Source organism: Phoxinus phoxinus (genome assembly GCF_949152265.1).
Source record: "Phoxinus phoxinus genome assembly, chromosome: 20".
Taxonomy (NCBI): Eukaryota; Metazoa; Chordata; class Actinopteri; order Cypriniformes; family Leuciscidae; genus Phoxinus; species Phoxinus phoxinus.
This window is the reverse complement of record NC_136895.1, coordinates 31,269,741-31,289,740: the sequence shown is the minus strand read 5'-3', so window position 1 is coordinate 31,289,740 and position 20,000 is coordinate 31,269,741. Positions and strand designations below refer to the sequence as shown.

General features: G+C 39.7%; 1 protein-coding gene across 8 annotated transcripts in view; it reads right to left on the bottom strand.

Annotated features, from left to right (window-relative positions):
* ampd2a (adenosine monophosphate deaminase 2a) overlaps nt 1-20,000 on the bottom strand; it is a 41,803-nt gene that overhangs the window by 20,940 nt on the left and 863 nt on the right. For 3 of the 8 annotated variants that reach the window (XM_079593183.1, XM_079593185.1, XM_079593190.1), the window contains exons 1-5: nt 17,359-17,466; nt 5,399-5,529; nt 4,718-4,848; nt 1,395-1,463; nt 1,204-1,315 (exon numbers count right to left, since the gene is read on the bottom strand). In XM_079593183.1, coding sequence (XP_079449309.1) covers nt 1,204-1,315; nt 1,395-1,463; nt 4,718-4,848; nt 5,399-5,529; nt 17,359-17,446 — 531 coding nt within the window. In that variant the 5' untranslated portion in view covers nt 17,447-17,466. Of the gene's footprint in view, nt 1-1,203; nt 1,316-1,394; nt 1,464-4,717; nt 4,849-5,398; nt 5,530-5,613; nt 5,740-17,358; nt 17,467-20,000 lie in introns of those variants that run through there. The other 5 variants (XM_079593188.1, XM_079593186.1, XM_079593184.1 and 2 more) reach the window with 4 other exon arrangements.

Below are 20,000 nucleotides of genomic sequence, written 5' to 3'. Positions count from 1 at the left end.
GAATATCAATTAACAGACTTTTTAATCCATTTATTCACATGTTGATAATTGATTAAACTAATTTATTGATTCTGAATTGTCTCATTAATGATCTTAAGAGTTACAAATGAGGATTAAAACAATCAGGAATACAATAACCATTATATTCATCCTGTTTTCCAGTAAAATATCTAAACATCCATAAAACTAAATTAATTTGAAAACAAAACTTTGAGAATTTAAATCTCCATCAGTTGCATTGAGTTATCCTGTTACTCCGCCTGTTTTTTATTGTTTTAATGAAGTAAATTAAATGTCTTGAGTTTGTTTGATGAATTTCAGGGTTGTTTTCTTCAATATCCTGCCTTGTCAAACTCTACATAAAACAAACAAACAAATAAACAAAAATCTTTAACAAAACATTTGGCAAATTTGTGTCACAAATCTTAAATCTCTCTAAATTTAAAGTGAAAATCACATGAAAATAATCTACAAAAACAAAATATGTACAACATTCTTTGATTTCAATAGTAGAATATTAATATTACATATATTATAACATACTTATATTTTAACTTTTTATACATATACTTTTTTACATTTAATTAGTAATTTCTATATTTGTACATTTAATGTTTCAGTTTCAGTTTAATTTTAATTGATTATTTAGTTTTGAGTGCTTTAGTATTTATTACATACTATTATAGTATTCATTCATATTTTGAGTTAAAGAATAAAAAATGAACTGATGTTTATAATAAAATTAACTATTTAGTATATATAGCAATGTACATTTCCATCATAATCTTCATTAAATGTAAAAGTGAACGGCTGATTTTATATAATATTAGAGCACTTGTGTATTTAATATGACATGAAACACTTTTAATTTATCTTGTTTTAAGAACATGTGTTTTCCAGAACAGAAACTCAACACAGATAAAGATGTTTTTGCTCTCTTAGTAATTTCTACATTAGCTAAATATAACATTAAAGTTCATTTTGATAGTTTTGATGATGAACTATCCAATGTTTTTTGAGTGTTTTTGTATTATTTATATACAGTAGTCAACATTTGAAGTGGATCGAAATTCATGTTTAACTGGAAGGTTTTGCTCCTCTTCAAATGTTGACTACTGTATATATTACTGTATGTTCAGGCAAGCGAACTGAAGTGTGTGTGTGTGTGTGTGTGTGTGAAGTGTGTGTTCCTCTCGTTCTCACCCCACACTTCTCCTCTCCCGAGATGGACACGCGCTGGAACTCTTTCTCCACCAGCATCTCGCGCTCCACATGATGCTGGTCGACCGCGTCCTCCTGACTGTCCTGCATATACCTGTAGATGAACACACACACCTTGAGACACACACACACACACACACACACACACAGACGGACAGAAAGCAAGGACTCACTCCAGGTCGGTTGCGCTGTCTATTTTCATGAAGTCTTGTTTGGCTCGCAGCAGAATCTCTGGCTCAAGCCTTGAAGGACGTGAGGCAAAGCAGCAGATTTGAGTGAGTAACACACACACACACACACACACACACACACACACACACACACAAACGCGAAAAGAGAGTATAAATCACTCTGACTGACGCTGATTGATTTCTGTAAAGACCTGTTCATTTAAACTGCAGCCGAGGGGATCTGAAACTCTCCATCCGAGCAGAAAGAGTGTGTGTGTGTGTGTGTGTGTGTGTGTGTGTGTGTGTGTGTGTTTAAGCATCTGTAAGCGACACAAACCCAAACACACCCACGCAAACTGATGAAACGCAGCCAAACTGTGGTTCTGAACGTCTGGGGTGTTTTGGGAAGCAAAGAGTTCACACAGATCACGAAGCAAACGCTGAGCAGCTGCAGCGATTACAAGCACTTCAGACACACACACTCAGAAACACACACTCAAACACACACACACTCAGACACACACACACACTCAGAAACACACTCATACAAACAACTCAGAAACACAACTCAGAAACACACACACACACACAAGCGCTTCAGACACACAACTCACACACTCAGAAACACACAACTCACACACTCAGAAACAACAACAACTCAGAAACACACACACACACACACACAAGCGCTTCAGAAACACACTCAAACACACACTCAGAAACACACAAACACACCCAGAAGCACACACACTCAGTAACACACACTCAGACACACACTCAGACACACACTCAGACACACACTCAGACACACACTCAGAAACACACACTCAAACACACACACACTCAGACACACACTCAGACACACACTCAGAAACACACACACTCAGACACACACTCAGAAACACACACACACTCAGACACGCACTCAGAAACACACACACACTCAGACACGCACTCAGACACACACTCAGAAACACACACACACTCATACACACAACTCAGAAACACAACTCAGAAACACACACACAAGCGCTTCAGACACACAACTCACACTCAAACACACACTCAGAAACACACACTCAGAAACACACAACTCACACACTCAGAAACACACAACTCACACACTCAGAAACACACAACTCACACACTCAGAAACAACAACTCAGAAACACACACACAAGCGCTTCAGAAACACACTCAAACACACTCAGAAACACACACACACACACACTCAAACACACACTCAGAAACACACACACACACACTCAAACACACACTCAGAAACACACTCAGAAGCACACCCACTCAGTAACACACACACTCAGAAACACACACTCAGAAACACACAACTCACACACTCAGAAACACACAACTCACACACTCAGAAACACACAACTCACACACTCAGAAACAACAACTCAGAAACACACACACACACACAAGCGCTTCAGAAACACACTCAAACACACACTCAGAAACACAACTCACACACTCAGAAACACACAAACACACCCAGAAGCACACACACTCAGTAACACACACTCAGACACACACTCAGACACACACTCAGTAACACACACTCAGACACACAACTCAGACACACACTCAGACACACACTCAGACACACACTCAGACACGCACTCAGACACGCACTCAGACACACACTCAGACACACACTCAGACACACACTCAGACACACACTCAGACACACACTCAGACACACACTCAGACACACACTCAGACACACACTCAGACAAACACTCAGACACACTCAGACACACACTCAGACACACACTCAGACACACACTCAGACACACACTCAGACACACACTCAGACACACACTCACACACACTCAGACAAACACTCAGACACACACTCAGACACACACTCAGACACACACTCAGACAAACACTCAGACACACTCAGACACACACTCAGACACACACTCAGACACACACTCAGACACACACTCAGACACACACTCACACACACTCAGACAAACACTCAGACACACACTCAGACACACACTCAGACACACACTCAGACACACACTCAGACACACTCAGACACACACTCAGACACACACTCAGACACACACTCAGACACACACTCAGACACACACTCAGACACACACTCAGACACACACTCACACACACTCAGACACACACTCAGACACACACTCAGACACACACTCAGACAAACACTCAGACACACTCAGACACACTCAGACACACACTCAGACACACACTCAGACACACTCAGACACACACTCAGACACACACTCAGACACACACTCAGACACGCACTCAGACACGCACTCAGACACACACTCAGACACACACTCAGACACACACTCAGACACACACTCAGACACACACTCAGACACACACTCAGACACACACTCAGACACACACTCAGACAAACACTCAGACACACTCAGACACACACTCAGACACACACTCAGACACACACTCAGACACACACTCAGACACACACTCAGACACACACTCAGACACACACTCAGACACACACTCAGACACGCACTCAGACACACACTCAGACACACACTCACACACACTCAGACACACACTCAGACACACACTCAGACACACACTCAGACACACACTCAGACACACACTCAGACAAACACTCAGACACACTCAGACACACACTCAGACACACACTCAGACACACACTCAGACACACACTCAGACACACACTCACACACACTCAGACAAACACTCAGACACACACTCAGACACACACTCAGACACACACTCAGACACACACTCAGACAAACACTCAGACACACTCAGACACACACTCAGACACACTCAGACACACACTCAGACACACACTCAGACACACACTCAGACACACTCAGACACACACTCAGACACACACTCAGACACACACTCAGACACGCACTCAGACACGCACTCAGACACACACTCAGACACACACTCAGACACACACTCAGACACACACTCAGACACACACTCAGACACGCACTCAGACACACACTCAGACACACACTCAGACACACACTCAGACACACACTCAGACACACACTCAGACACACACTCAGAATATATTCTGATTGACTGACACTCCCTTTCAGTGCGTATGGAGAACTGAGTTAGTAAACCAGGTTAGGTGTGTGTGTGTGTGTGTGTGTGTGTGTGTGTCCTCACAACAGACGTGGGATCTGGATCGTCCACCAGACGTTATCAGAGTGGATAGTGTGAGTGTGTGTGTGTAATAAGATTGCGTCGTGTGTGTGTAATAAGATTGCGTAATTTGTGTGTGTGTGTGTGTGTTTTACTTGACGTCCTGACTGATCTGCCGCTCCAGACGGTGGCGTTTCTCCTCCAGTTGTTCTATGGGACTCTCTTCGGGAAACTCGTACGGAGCGCAGCGCATGTCACTGTCCGTCATACTCCTCGCCAGCAGCTCCTACAACACACACCATACACACACACACACACACAAATTTTACACACACACACGTTACACACACACACACTCATATATTACACACACACACTCATATTACACACACACACACACTCATATTACACACACACACTCATATTACACACATAGGTTACACACGTTACACACACACAGGTCCCACAATCATATTACACACGCAATACACAGACAAACGTTAAACACACACACACACCAATTACGCAATCATATTACACACACACGTTCCACACACTCATATTACACACACATGTTCCAGACACTCCTATTACACACACACACGTTACACAGACAACTGTTACACACACACACTCACACACACTCATATTACACACACACACACACACACGCACACGTTACCCAAACTCATGTTCCACACACACACACGTTACACACACTCATGTTACACACACACACACACACACACGTTCCATACACTCATATTACACACACACGTACGTTACACACACTCAGTCATGTTACACACACACACACACACACGTGTTCCACACACCTCTGCGATCTCCTTGTATTTGCCGTCCATGGATGTGCGCAGGTCGATGGGCAGGTGCTTGTGTGTGACCGGAGTGCCAGGCAGAGAGCGCTGGGACATCAGAGGCCTCTGCTCAGCAGAACCACACAGATCTGCAGAGAACACACACACACACACACACACACTCATTACAGCGCTAGTAACAATCATCACCAGTGCTGCTGCTGTTCACTCACGATTTACACCTGCTGGACGATAAACCCCTCCACAGACGCACATCACACGAGGGACCCGAAGGTCACCGAGACTTTTCATGCCAGACAGGAAGTGCACAGAAAGCAGCCACAACTACCTAGCAACCACATAACAACAAGTCACATCACACAAGCAATGCCCTTGTAAACACTCGTCAACATCCATAGCAATCACTTAGATCAGCCTAGCAACCACATAGCAACCAGCCACAATACCATAGCAATTGCCCTAGTAATCACTTAGCAACATCCTAGCAATCACTAAGAACACCCTAGCAACCATCCACAACACCCTAGCAACTGCCTAGCAACCCGCTTAGCAACCAACCACAACACCACAGCAATTTCCCTAGTAACAGTAACCACTTAGCAGCCTCCTAGCAATCACTTAGAAACACCATAGCAACTGCATAGCAACCAGCTACAACACCCTAGCAATTTCCCTAGTAACCCCTTAGCGACATCCTAGCAATCACTTAGAACATCCCTCGCAACCACATAGCAATCAGTTACAACACCCTAGCAATTGCCCTAGTAACAAATTATCAAAATTCTACCAATAACTTAGAACACCCTAGGAACTGCATAGCAACCATCCCCAATACCCTAGCAACTGCATAGCAACCATCCACAACTCCCTAGCAACTGCATAGCAACCAGCCACAACATCATAGCAATTGCCATAGTAACTACTTAGCAACATAATAATAATAATAATAATAATATGTTTATTTTATATAGCGCCTTTCAAGAACCCAAGGTCGCTTCACAATGCAATACAAATAGCAAACAAACAGCAAGCAAACAGATACAAAAGCCATCTGCTTATTACAGACAAACAGATGGAAACAAGCATGAAACTAATTGACAAGAATCAAAGAAAAACACATTGTACTATTTACCCAAAGTATACAATTACGACAGAGTATGTAGCAAATAAGGCTAAGAAAGTGGAGAACAAAGAAAACGGTGATGAGGATAGGCCTACTTATTTATTGGGCAAGCTTGAAAAAAAAAATGAGTTTTGAGTAGTTTTTTGAAGGTCCGGATGTTGTCGGTGGCACGAAGATTCAGGGGCAGCTTATTCCAAAGCTTAGGGCCAACAACAGTAAAAGCCCTACCGCCCACCGTAGAGAGTCTGACCCGGGGTACCACAAGTAGGTTTTCAGTGCTGGACCTAAGGGCCCGAGTTGGAACGTATGGCTGTACCAAATCAACAAGGTATTTGGGTGCCGGGCCATGTAAGGCTTTATACACTAGGATTAACAGTTTGAATTGGATGCGGTTTATTACAGAAAGCCAGTGCAGTTGGTGAAGGATAGGAGTGATGTGGGCAGATTTTTTATTATATGTGAGGGCTCGTGCAGCAGAGTTTTGTACCATTTGAAGGCGGTGTATTGCTTTGGTGGGTAGTCCGCTGTATAATGAGTTACAGAAGTCCAGTCTGGAAGTGATGAAAGCATGAATAACAATTTCCGCATCTATAAAGGTAAGAGAGGGGCGAATACGAACAATATTCCGCAGGTGAAAGAAGCAAGATTTGACAGTCTGACTAATGTGTGAGTGAAAGCTGAGCGTGGGGTCGAACAAAATTCCCAGATTCCGAACAGTTTTTGAAGGCCTAATCTCGATACCATCTATATCAATAAAAATGTCATGTCCGGGTGAACTCTTTGATCTAGGGTTAATCAACAGGATTTCCGTTTTACCAGCATTAAGCTGTAAAAAGTTAGAGGACATCCATGTTTTAAGTTCGTGGAGGCAGGAGGTAACTGAAGAGGGTGGAAAAGATGAGTTGGGATTGAACGTGAAGTAGATTTGAATATCATCAGCGTAGCTATGAAAGTTGAGACCATGCCGTCTGATGATCTGGCCTAACGGTAGCAAGTAGATCAGAAATAGAAGCGGACCAAGAACAGAGCCTTGGGGCACACCGTGAGAAACAGACACAGAGCGTGAGCGATTCTTACCTATCTTAACAAATTGCTGTCTATCACATAGATACGAGGTCAACCACTGAAGTGCCGCACCCGTGATGCCTATTTCAGACAATCGTGAGATAAGTGTAGGGTGGCATACAGTGTCAAATGCTGCACTGAGGTCAAGGAGAACCAGAATACTACATGCACCAGAATCAGAAGCCAGAAGGAGATCATTTAGTACTTTTAATAGAGCTGTTTCTGTGCTGTGGTATGTACGAAAACCAGATTGAAGGGGTTCAAAGAGATTATGTCTCTCTAAGTGTGATTGCAGTTGTGCCACAACTACCTTCTCAAGTAGCTTGCCAACGAATGCAAGGTTTGATATTGGTCTATAATTGCTATGAGTGGCGTTGTCGAGGCCGGGCTTCTTGAGGATGGGAGTAATGGCCGCTACTTTCAGATTAAGCGGAACAGTGGCAGTGGCAAGAGACCTGTTAATAAGGTGGGTAATAGGTTGAATGAGTAAAGACAAATGAGTTTTTAGAAGGTATGTTGGAATAGGATCAAGTGTACAAGAGGTAGAATTTGATTTGTTAATCATCTTTTCAACCACAGATGTAGTAGTGAGTGAAAAGGTGTCTAGCGGACAACCAATCAAATATGGAGTTGAAGGAGTAGTGGCAGTAGAAGAAAACGACTGATAAATGTTGTCAATTTTTTGTAGGAAAAAAGACTGAAGACTTTCACAAAGATCGGCAGAACCAGTAAGAGCTACGGTGGACGGTTTGACCAGTTTATTTATTTCTGTGAATAGAGCTTTAGGTTTGCATTTAGCTTTGTTGATAACAGTAGAAAGATAATTAGAGCGTGCAATGTTAAGTGCTTCTTTGTATTTCACTACTGAATCAGAATAGGCTATGGCGTGGACAAGAAGGGAGGATTTGTTGTGGAGTCTTTCAAGACGCCTACATTGAGTTTTCAGAACTCTGAGCTCAGGGGTAAACCAAGGAGAGGAATGAGTAGACGGAACAGTTCTAGTTATTAGAGGAGCAAGCTTATCCAATACATCACCAATCGATTTATCGTACGTAGAAACTATCTCATCAGGACACAGCAGATTGAGTGAGGAAGGAAGAGCAGAAACAGCAATGGCAGCAGAGAAATTTTCAACAGTTATATTTTTCAGATTTCGGTAGGATATAATTGTGTTAGTTATAGGTTTAACAATGGGAAGTGAAAAATCAAAGAGAATTAGTTTATGATCAGAGATGCCAAGATTATGACCCTGAACATGCACATTGTCAATACCAACAGTACAGAGCAGATCAAGAGTATGAGAGTGAGAATGTGTTGGGAAATCGATATGCTGAGATATTTCAAAATAATCAAGAGCAGACAAAAAGTCTTTTGCAGCAGTACAATCAGAATCAACATGAATATTAAAGTCACCAAGCATCATTATTCTATCATGTCGGGAAAAAGCGAGAGTGAGAAGTTCAGTCAGATCAGAGCAGAAGTTTGGGTTGTTTCTAGGGGGTCTATAAATCAATAGAATCAGAAGCGGAGCGGGGCCAGCAAGTTGAAGTGAAAGGCATTCAAAGCTAGGAACATCAAGAATGTCATACTTAGTCACTTTGTAATTGTTCTTAAAGATCACTGCCAGACCACCACCTCTACCACTAAGTCGAGGTTTTGTCAGATAACTATATCCAGCAGGGGTTAATAGGTTCAGCTCAATGAAATCGTCAGGTGTTTGCCAGGTTTCAGTCAGAAAGAGTAAATCCAGGTCTCTCTCAGATGTTACTTCATTCAGTAATGTACCCTTGCCAGTCAGGGAACGAGTGTTCAAAAGTGCGCAGTTGTGTCGATGGGGAACATGCGACGAGTAGGTCACATCTTTAGTTAGGGGTATGAGAGTCCTGGCGCGGTGGAGAGTCACATCGTTACTATGGTAACGCTCCGATCTCGGCGACAGGATCACAGGTATTGAGAGACAGGAGTCGTAGTTATAAGACCATCTACGTTTAGCAGACCGATGGATATAACGTGTGCGGCGTGCAATACCGAGAGTAGTACACAAATTAAACGTGGATGATTCCAGACGGAGTGGACGATTTAGGTTATGCAGTTGCAATGAAGTGTAATTTAAATCCATACCGTGAATGAGAAGCAGAACAAGGCCAGCAAAGCCCAGGGCCAGCAGTCTCAATGCCGGGGAGTAATTAATGGGAAAGTACATCTCTTTGCAGTTTAAGGCAGCACTCACAGAAAGCCGAATGGCCACACACTTAACTACAACACCACGTTAGCCAAACCCAGCTGATTTTGAGTGTAATCCACAAAACTAAACTAAACAGCTTGCTAAACAAGTTAAAACTTGCCTACCCGCTGCATCAGATGTTATGGGACTCACAGATATGCAGCGGTAGAGGGCTCGCGGGGAGAGTAATGCGAGGCCACCACGTTAGCCAGACCAAAGAGGGCAGAACCACAATAAAACACTATGCAATGAATAAGGGGAGACTTACCCACCGAGAGTGCAGAGTGGTAAAGCCGAAACAGTGGGCAGAGGGCTCGCAGGGATTTCACAAAGTGAGACGCTGAACAGAAGTTAGCAGAGATTGTCCAAATTGTCCAGGTAACATTAATGTCAGGGACTTCAGGAAATGTAACATCCATGCAGCAGATGCTTAACTCAAACATCCAACACTGCCCAAAAAAGCACATCCAGAAACCAACAGCAGGTTTATCCCGATTATATATCCAGATTTCGTGTCCAGGGAAAAGAAAACATCCAGATTCTCCGTTCAGCAGTTCAGCAGTGCTGCCCAGAAGCAAACAGCGCGAACATCCTAGCAACCACATAACAACCATCCACAACAACCTAGCAACTGCATAGCAACCAGTCACAACACCCTTGTAACCTCTTAGCAATCACTTAGAACACCCTAGCAACTGCATAGTAACCAACCACAATACCCTAGCAACTGCATAGCAACCATCCACAACACCCTAGAAATTGCCCTAGTAACCACTCAGCAACATCCTAGCAATCACTTAGAACATCCTAGCAACCGTCAACAACACCCTAGCAACTGCATAACAACCAGCCACAACACCATAGCAATTGCCCTAGTAATCACTTAGCAACATCCTAGCAATCACTTAGAACACCCTAGCAACCGTCAACAACACCCTAGCAACTGCATAACAACCAGCCACAACACCATAGCAATTGCCTTAGTAATCACTTAGCAACATCCTAGCAATCACTTAGAACACCCTAGCAACCAAGCGCTACTGTACACCAAAACACTTGTTTGCAGTTTGATTGGCAGAGTAGAAATATACCATCTTACTCAGTTTAGGACAGTACAGCAGTGTGGCGTCTGTGCTTCACACACACTCATCCGTCATCAGTGTCACAAGCACACGCTTCACACACACTCATCCGTCATCAGTGTCACAAGCACACGCTTCACACACACTCAGTGTAGTCCAGCACAGGTGACACAGAGACATTCACATCCTCTCACTTCCAGCGGTAACATCGAGATTCACAGGTGTACACACACACACACACACACACACACACACACACACACCGAACCAGAACTGTCCTGTCCGAGCACTGAAGAGTTTGACTCTCGTCATGTGACTTTACCGTGATCATGTGACATGACGACATTACACTGAAACCTCTCAGTCCAGGGAAATTAAATACAACACACACACACACACACACACACACACACACACACACACACACACACACACACACACACACACACGTCTCATAAACATCCGACATCCGGGACGCAGTACCTGATCTCTGCTGGGATGCTCAGGATAAAAGCACTTCCTGTGTGTCAGTGTGTGTGTGTGTGTGTGTGTGTGTCTCTCGCTGCAGCTGATGCTCTCTCAGTGTGTGTCGGGACGTTTGGCTCGTACCACGTCGCAGATGGAGGCGGGGGGGTCGGGTGTGGGACGCACCACTGTGTGTTTAAACACAACCCACCCTGCGTTTACAGAGGAATCCTGGGAAGACCAGCAGGAACAGACCTCTGTGTGTGTGTGTGTGTGTGTGTGTGTGTGTGTGTGTGTGTGTGTGTGTGTGTGTGTGTGTGTGTGTGTGTGTGTGTGTGTGTGTGTGTGGCTGCGTCAGCACTGCAACACTAGCGCACTGTGCAGTACATACACTGTAGTGTGTACTATGTGAAACTGAACTCAATAAGGAAGTAGTGTAGTCACGTGTACGGGATAGTCCGTTAAGAATGAAAATCATGCTTTGGTAAACCATAATTAAGACATCAGTCGAAATTCTGAAATTACGAGATGAAAAGTCGAAATGATGTCATACTAGGTCATATTTATGCGATTAAAAGTAAAAATTCTGACAAACTCATAATGACAAGATGAAAAATGTAAATGGCCGCTGGGTCCAGCGTAGCCCTTCAGATACAAAGCGATTTGCGCTGGCCAGAGAAAAGTAGGCGGAGTTGTCAAAACTTTTAGCGGGAGTATACGTCTAGTCATCTGATTGTTGTTCCACCTTTCGGTCAGCAGCGAAATATGTCTCTGTCACGTGCTAAGAAGCTAGCGATAGCATCTAACATGCCAACTTGAATTGAGATATGTCTCCATGACACAGCTTTTCTTCGGATGTCCCTATACGGCCGCAAACGTGTATTGTATAGCTACGGAAATTCCGACACACGCTAGCTGTTCATCCATTTTGCTTTCCGCGCGTGTTGGTCGCCCCGTTTATATAAGCCGCTCAGGTAATCATCACAGAGCGCAGCGAAGGTTGAACTATTTTTAACTTTGGTCGACGCGGCAACAAACCGTCCTCGCGCGGCACAAGCCATTGAAATAAATGCGTCCTGTCTGAAAGGGCCATTAGTCATAATTATGAGATTAAAAAGTAAAAATCGACATCATTCGAAAATGGCAAAAAGTTTAAATTCCGACATCCTGAATCATAATTATGAGATTAAAAAGAAAAAATCGACATCATTCGAAAATGCCAAAAAGTTTAAATTACGACATCCTAAATCATAATTATGAGATTAAAAAGAAAAAATCGACATCATTCGAAAATGCCAAAAAGTTTAAATTCCGACATCCTAAATCATAATTATGAGATTAAAAAGAAAAAATCGACATCATTCGAAAATGCCAAAAAGTTTAAATTCCGACATCCTAAATCATAATTATGAGATTAAAAAGTAAAAATCGACATCATTCGAAAATGCCAAAAAGTTTATATTCCGACGTCCTAATTCATAATTATGAGATTAAAAAGTAAAAATCGACATCATTCGAAAATGGCAAAAAGTTTAAATTCCGACATCCTAAATCATAATTATGAGATTAAAAAGTAAAAATCGACATCATTCGAAAATGGCAAAAAGTTTAAATTCCGACATCCTAAATCATAATTATGAGATTAAAAAGCAAAAATCGACATCATTCGAAAATGGCAAAAAGTTTAAATTCCGACATCCTAAATCATAATTATGAGATTAAAAAGTAAAAATCGATATCATTCGAAAATGGCAAAAAGTTTAAATTTCGACATCATAAATCATAATTATGAGATTAAAAAGCAAAAATCGACATCATTCGAAAATGCCAAAAAGTTTAAATTACGACATCCTAAATCATAATTATGAGATTAAAAAGCAAAAATCGACATCATTCGAAAATGCCAAAAAGTTTAAATTCCGACATCCTAAATCATAATTATGATATTAAAAAGTAAAAATCGACATCATCGAAAATGGCAAAAAGTTTAAATTCCGACATCCTAAATCATAATTATGAGATTAAAAAGTAAAAATCGACATCATTCGAAAATGCCAAAAAGTTTAAATTCCGACATCCTAAATCATAATTATGAGATTAAAAAGTAAAAATCGATATCATTCGAAAATGGCAAAAAGTTTAAATTTCGACATCATAAATCATAATTATGAGATTAAAAAGTAAAAATCGACATCATTCGAAAATGGCAAAAAGTTTAAATTTCGACATCCTAAATCATAATTATGAGATTAAAAAGAAAAAAATCGACATCATTCGAAAATGCCAAAAAGTTTAAATTACGACATCCTAAATCATAATTATGAGATTAAAAAGCAAAAATCGACATCATTCGAAAATGCCAAAAAGTTTAAATTACGACATCCTAAATCATAATTATGAGATTAAAAAGCAAAAATCAACATCATTCGAAAATGCCAAAAAGTTTAAATTCCGACATCCTAAATCATAATTATGAGATTAAAAATCGAAATTATGACATAAGGGCATATTTATGAGTTGAAGTCAAAATTGACAATCTCATAATTACGAGAAATTTTTTAATTTACTTAGTTGTGACATTTAAAGGTCAAAATTCGTACATACTAAAGTCATAGTTATGAGATTAAAAAGTAAAAATCGACATCAATCGAAAATTAAAAAAAAAAAATTAATTGACATACTAAGTTATATTTATGACAAACTCATAATTACTAAATCAAAAAGTAAAAATTTAATTGAAATTATGATATACTAAGTCATGAGGTTAAAAAGTCAAAATTTACAAAAAAACCTCCTCACGTTGAATGTTTATTCAGAGTCATAAAATCATAGCACTCAATATGGCATCTGTAGCCCCGCCTCTCAGGCGAACGAGCCAATCGCGAGCCAGAAGACATATTCGCTGATACAGCCTAAAAAATATCGTTTTTTTTGTGTGATTTAAGCTTATGATGGATGCCATTGTTGTCAGAATTTATCCCTGATTTGAATTTTATTTAAACGTAGCGTGACTTACGTCTAAAAAAAACTAAAACTAAAAAATGAAACTAAAAATGTATTAGCTAAAGTAACAAGCGAAGAAATGTTTAGATTTTTAGACAGAAACGTCTTCTTAACGCATACAGTATAAAAATGGATCACTTTCTGAAAACAAATATTTTTGTCTGCGTTCAAATAGACGGACTTGTCGATTAATATCTGCCCGACGTCGCTTCCAAGATGGCCGCCGAGCGAACGGACTTGCCTTACAAGGGTTTCATTCTGCAGGTTTCAAGCTTAAATATACGATTCTTTTGCATTTTTTAGCCAATTTTGTATAAAAACATTTCTGTACAACCAATCACAAACTTTTTCAGATAAGCCCCGCCCCTAAATGACACTTAAAAACAGAAGAAATTGTTATATTTCACAGTATTTTACTGTGTAACTGGGTGGTTATTGAGCAGAATAAAGTGTGAGGTGACCTTAAACACGTGTACACACACACACACACACACACACACAAACACACACACACTGGACTTGTGTTTTTGTCTGTAACCAAGTGTCTAGACTGAGGTTTAAACACTCACACACACACGCGGGTTCATATTTAGAAGCTGTGACTGGATTGGCTGAACACACACACACACACATTGTGCCACTAATGAGAGATTTGTGTTTGTTTTGTGTGTGTTAGATAGTCTTAAAGGCATGAAAACTGCAGGAGACCCAGTTGCGGGGCGTCACGGGTGAGTGTGTGTGTGATACGGGTTGATCTCTGTGATTAACTGTCCTGTAAACTCCATAACCCTTCAGCTCAACATGACTGCAACGCACACACACACACTCCAGCCAGCAGACGGCGCTCTAAAACACAGGAACACACACTTGTTTGTTTATTATTTTATAGTTTCCTCAGTTCACTGTATTACACACACATATACATATTTTAATATTTATTTAACCATATTAATATTTATAACAGATTTTGACTTGACTTGAAAAAGACTAAATTATGACATAACTCGAAATTATGACATACTATATCCTAATTATGAGATTAAAATATATATATATATATGAGAAAACTCAACAATATGATATAACTCGAAATTATGACATACTGAATCGTAACTGAGATTAAAACATTGAAATTGAATCATACATATGAGGTTAAAAAAATAATAACAGTTGAAATTGAAAATAATTTATATAACATACTAAGTCATATTTATTAGATTTTTATATTTATTTTATTAGAAATTCTGACATACTAGAAAGTTATAACTATGAGATTAAAAAGATGAAATTTATACTAAAATTGATATAATTAGGATTGTGACTTTTTAAAGTCATAATTATGACAAAGTTAAAAGTATTTAAAAATGTACATACTAAATCATAATTATGAGATTTAAAAAATTGACAAAGTTGGAATTATGACAAATTTAATTGCTAACATACTATGTCCTATTTATGAGATGACGAATCTAAAATATGACTTAAAAAAAAAATCTAAAATTGACATACCAAGTCACAATTTTTACTTTTTAAACTCGTAATTATGACAAAACATTGAAATTGTGACATAAAAAGTAAAAATTATGAGATTAAAAAAATTTAAGTTGAAATTGACTAATTAAAATCATAACATACTAAGTACTTGAGATGACAAGTCAAAATTCTGACTTAAAAAGTTATAATTATGAGAATAAATTCTGACATTCAAAATTCTGACATTAAAACTTCGAAATTATGAAATACTAAAATGTATATACTAACAATGTCTTAATGTTGAAATTGTGACATAAAAAGTAAATTATGACATTTTAACTAAATAAAAAGTAAAAAATGACAGAATTATCACATTATAAATCAGATTTTAGAGGATTTTGACGAGTAGAATTTTAAATTGTTCTATTGTTTCTGTTTGACAGAATAAATAATTAGACAACAACAGTAAAAATATAATATGCATTATAAATATCTTATTATATTGTGTTGTTTCACAGTTATATTATTTATGTTATCATGTCATATATTGTTGTTATTATTATTATATTATTGTGTTTTTATTATTATATTTATTTATTTGATTACCGTCTTTACACAAAGTTGTTTTGTGATCTAAATGTTTGTAAAATGCAATATTTTCATCTTAGTTTTGGACTGATAACGGTTAAGCCTAAAATATTATGTGTTTCTCACTTATTTTAATTGTTTAGTTTAGACACATTTTGAAATTTCCTATTATTTTTCTTTCTGTTAAATCGTTCGCTAAGATTTATTTCCCAAAGGTTTAAACCCATTACGAGCGTCACGAAGCGTCCGTGTCACACGCGTGTGTCGTGTTTTCTGAGGCAGGACACACACACACACACACACACACACACTCTTGTGTAATTCATGAGCTCTCGCATCACACGCCTGGACGAACATTTCCCAGAATCCCACCTTCTCACACTCCGCATTCGTCATTAATATATTGATGCGTTCGGGGACGAAACAAACAAAACTGCCTGAAAGTTTCATGATTAGAAACCGGTGATGAGAAAAAACACTGAAGATTATTATAAAAATAAAATTATTGAAATATTTATCGTCATATTAATTCCAAGTTCAGTTTAAAGCACATCTTTCTCTCTACCCGTCTCTCTCTCCGCCTGTCTGTCTCTCTTCGCCTGTCTGTCTCTCTACCCGTCTGTCTCTCTACCCGTCTGTCTCTCTACCCGTCTCTCTCTCTCTCTGCCTGTCTGTCTCTCTACCCGTCTGTCTCTCCGCCTGTCTGTCTGTCTCTCCACCAGTCTGTCTCTCTGCCTTTCTGTCTCTCTACCCGTCTGTCTCTCTACCCGTCTGTCTCTCTACCCGTCTGTCTGTCTCTCCACCCGTCTGTCTCTCCACCAGTCTGTCTCTCCACCAGTCTGTCTCTCTACCCGTCTGTCTCTCTACCCGTCTGTCTGTCTCTCCACCCGTCTGTCTCTCCACCAGTCTGTCTCTCTGCTGCAGTGAGACTCACCCGGGCTGGTCCGGCTGTGTAAACTGCCTCTCTTGACCGCTTTGCTTTTGTTTTTGCTCTGCTGTGGAGCTGCGCTGGAGTCCGACATGCCTTCGCCTGCACCGGACAGATGAAGAGAGAGAGAGAGAGAGAGAGAGAGAGAGAGAGAGAGAGAGAGAGAGAGAGAGTGTGAGAGAGAGAGAGAGAGAGAGAGAGAGAGAGAGAGAGAGAGAGGCACGGAGACTCTCTTATCAGAGCAGGAAGATACGCACAGGGGGCGGGGCTTGGGGATCTCTTAGCGCAGTAGTGGAGGCGGAGCCACTCCCTTCCTACATCAGCAGAGGGGAGGGGCTTAGGATTCCCCTACAACACTCTGATCTGTTGCTGCGGCAACCATGCAGCAATAATTGCATCACGGAGAGAGTGTGCATGGCAGCGCACTACTGCGTGCAGTACTGTGCAGATGATCTACTTGTAATTTTGACAGCAGAGCACACCGTGTGGGATCATGTTTCCCACAATGCAATGCACTTGGCAAAATAACAGTTTTTTCCCCCTGAAATTTATCATAGCATACTACTTCATACTGTATCATATTTTTTCAAATACTAGTATGTAGTATGCATTTAGTATGTTTCCTCTATTGCAATCAAGCTGACAAAGATTGTATTTATCATAGCTTAGTACCTCATAATGTTTCATATACTTTTTAAATAATAGTATGTAGTATACATTATTGTTCAACACATACATTTACTCATTATTCGATCAAACTGACAATTTTATCATAGCATACTTCATACTGCTTTATATACCGGTACTTATTAAAATAATAGTATGCAGTATGCATTATGTTCAACACATTTACTCATTCGATCAAACGGACAAAGATTTTGTTTACCATGGCATACTACTTCATATACTTTTTAAAATAATAGTATGTAGGATGCATTGGTCAACACATTTACTCATTGTTCGACCAAACTGACAAAAGATTTTATAATAGCATACTACTTCATACTGTCATGTACTAGTTTAAAAAATAGTATGTAGTATGCATTGTTCAACACATTTAGGCTACTCATTATTTGATCACACTGACGATTTTATCATAGCATACTTCATCCTGGTTTAAATAATAGTAGGCTATGTAGTATGCATTGGTAAACACATACTCATTATTCGTTCAAACTGACAACGATTTTATACAGTTTTTCTCAGTCGCTTTGGTGCATTTCTTAGATCAAAAGTGCAATTCTTGATACTACTTGTACAAATTCCAAATCATCTAGTCACTTGTGCACATCATTAAAGCAATTTCTTATTCCTTTGAACAAATTGCAATTGCTTTTGTACATATTGCAATTGATAATGTACAAGTGTCACTTTTTTTCCACATTTTCAATTGCTCATGTCATGGTGATCAAAATATAGTAGATGGTTCTCTGTTGAGTAGTCTTACCCCTCAAAACATCTAGGCATTAGTTCCTTGCATAAGCCATTACATGCAAAATTGTTTGTCTATTTGTCATAAACTCTCAAGCATAGTTTTACACATTTACACAAAACAAATTAAACTGTGTGTTCTGGGATATAGCATATAATGGAGTTGGAATCAAGTGAACCCTCTCACAACTTTGTATACGTGGATGAGGCTGGCTTCAACCTGAGCAAATGCAGAAGGCGGGGTCGGAATATCATCGGTCACAGAGCTACTGTGGATTTGCCAGGCCAACGGGGAGGAAATATCACCATGTGTGCTGCTATTTCGGAGCATGGTGTCCTAACCCATATCCCCCTTATAGGGCCATACAACACCCAGCATCTCCTCAACTTTTTAGAGACTCTCTACAGGGCTGTCATCCCTGATGATGAGAGGGGTCTGTTTATAGAGAGCTGTGAAAAACAAAATCCTGTCCAGTCTCAATAACCCACATACAGTAATATGTAAATAGTACTGTTGAAATTGATATGCCATAGAAGTGCAGCCTTGTGCATTTTCAATACAGTAACTGTCATCCAAACTGTAGCCAAGTTTACATCAGGTAATACTGTCAAAGTATACAGTTACATTGACAACATGCCTAAACATTTTGACGACCTTGTTCGTGAACAATGACTCAATGACTTATCATTCTGATGACACTGACATGATCATTGGCATGAATATTTACTTTTGAGAGATGTACTAAAGATTTTTAGTGACTGACTAGCTTAAGAAACATATCTATTGTATATTGCAGTTTGTACAAATTGTTCTGAGAAATGCACTTATTATTTTGCACATGTTAGGGATGATGTGAAAAATGCACCAAAGCGACTGAGAAAAACTGTAATAGCATACTTCTGTTTTATATACTTATTAAATAGTATGTAGTATGCATTATGTTCAACACATTTACTCATTATTCGATCAAACTGACAAAAGATTTTATAATAGCATACTTCATACTGTTAACTGTTTTATATACTTATTAAATAGTACACTCTAAAAAATGCTGGGTTGTTTCAACCCAATTTTGGGTAAAATATGGACAAACCCAGCTGTTGGGTTAAATTTTTACATTACATTTTTAACCCAACGTTTGGGTTTGTCCATATTTTACCCAAAATTGGGTTGAAACAACCCAGCATTTTTTAGAGTGTATGTAGTAGCCTATGTA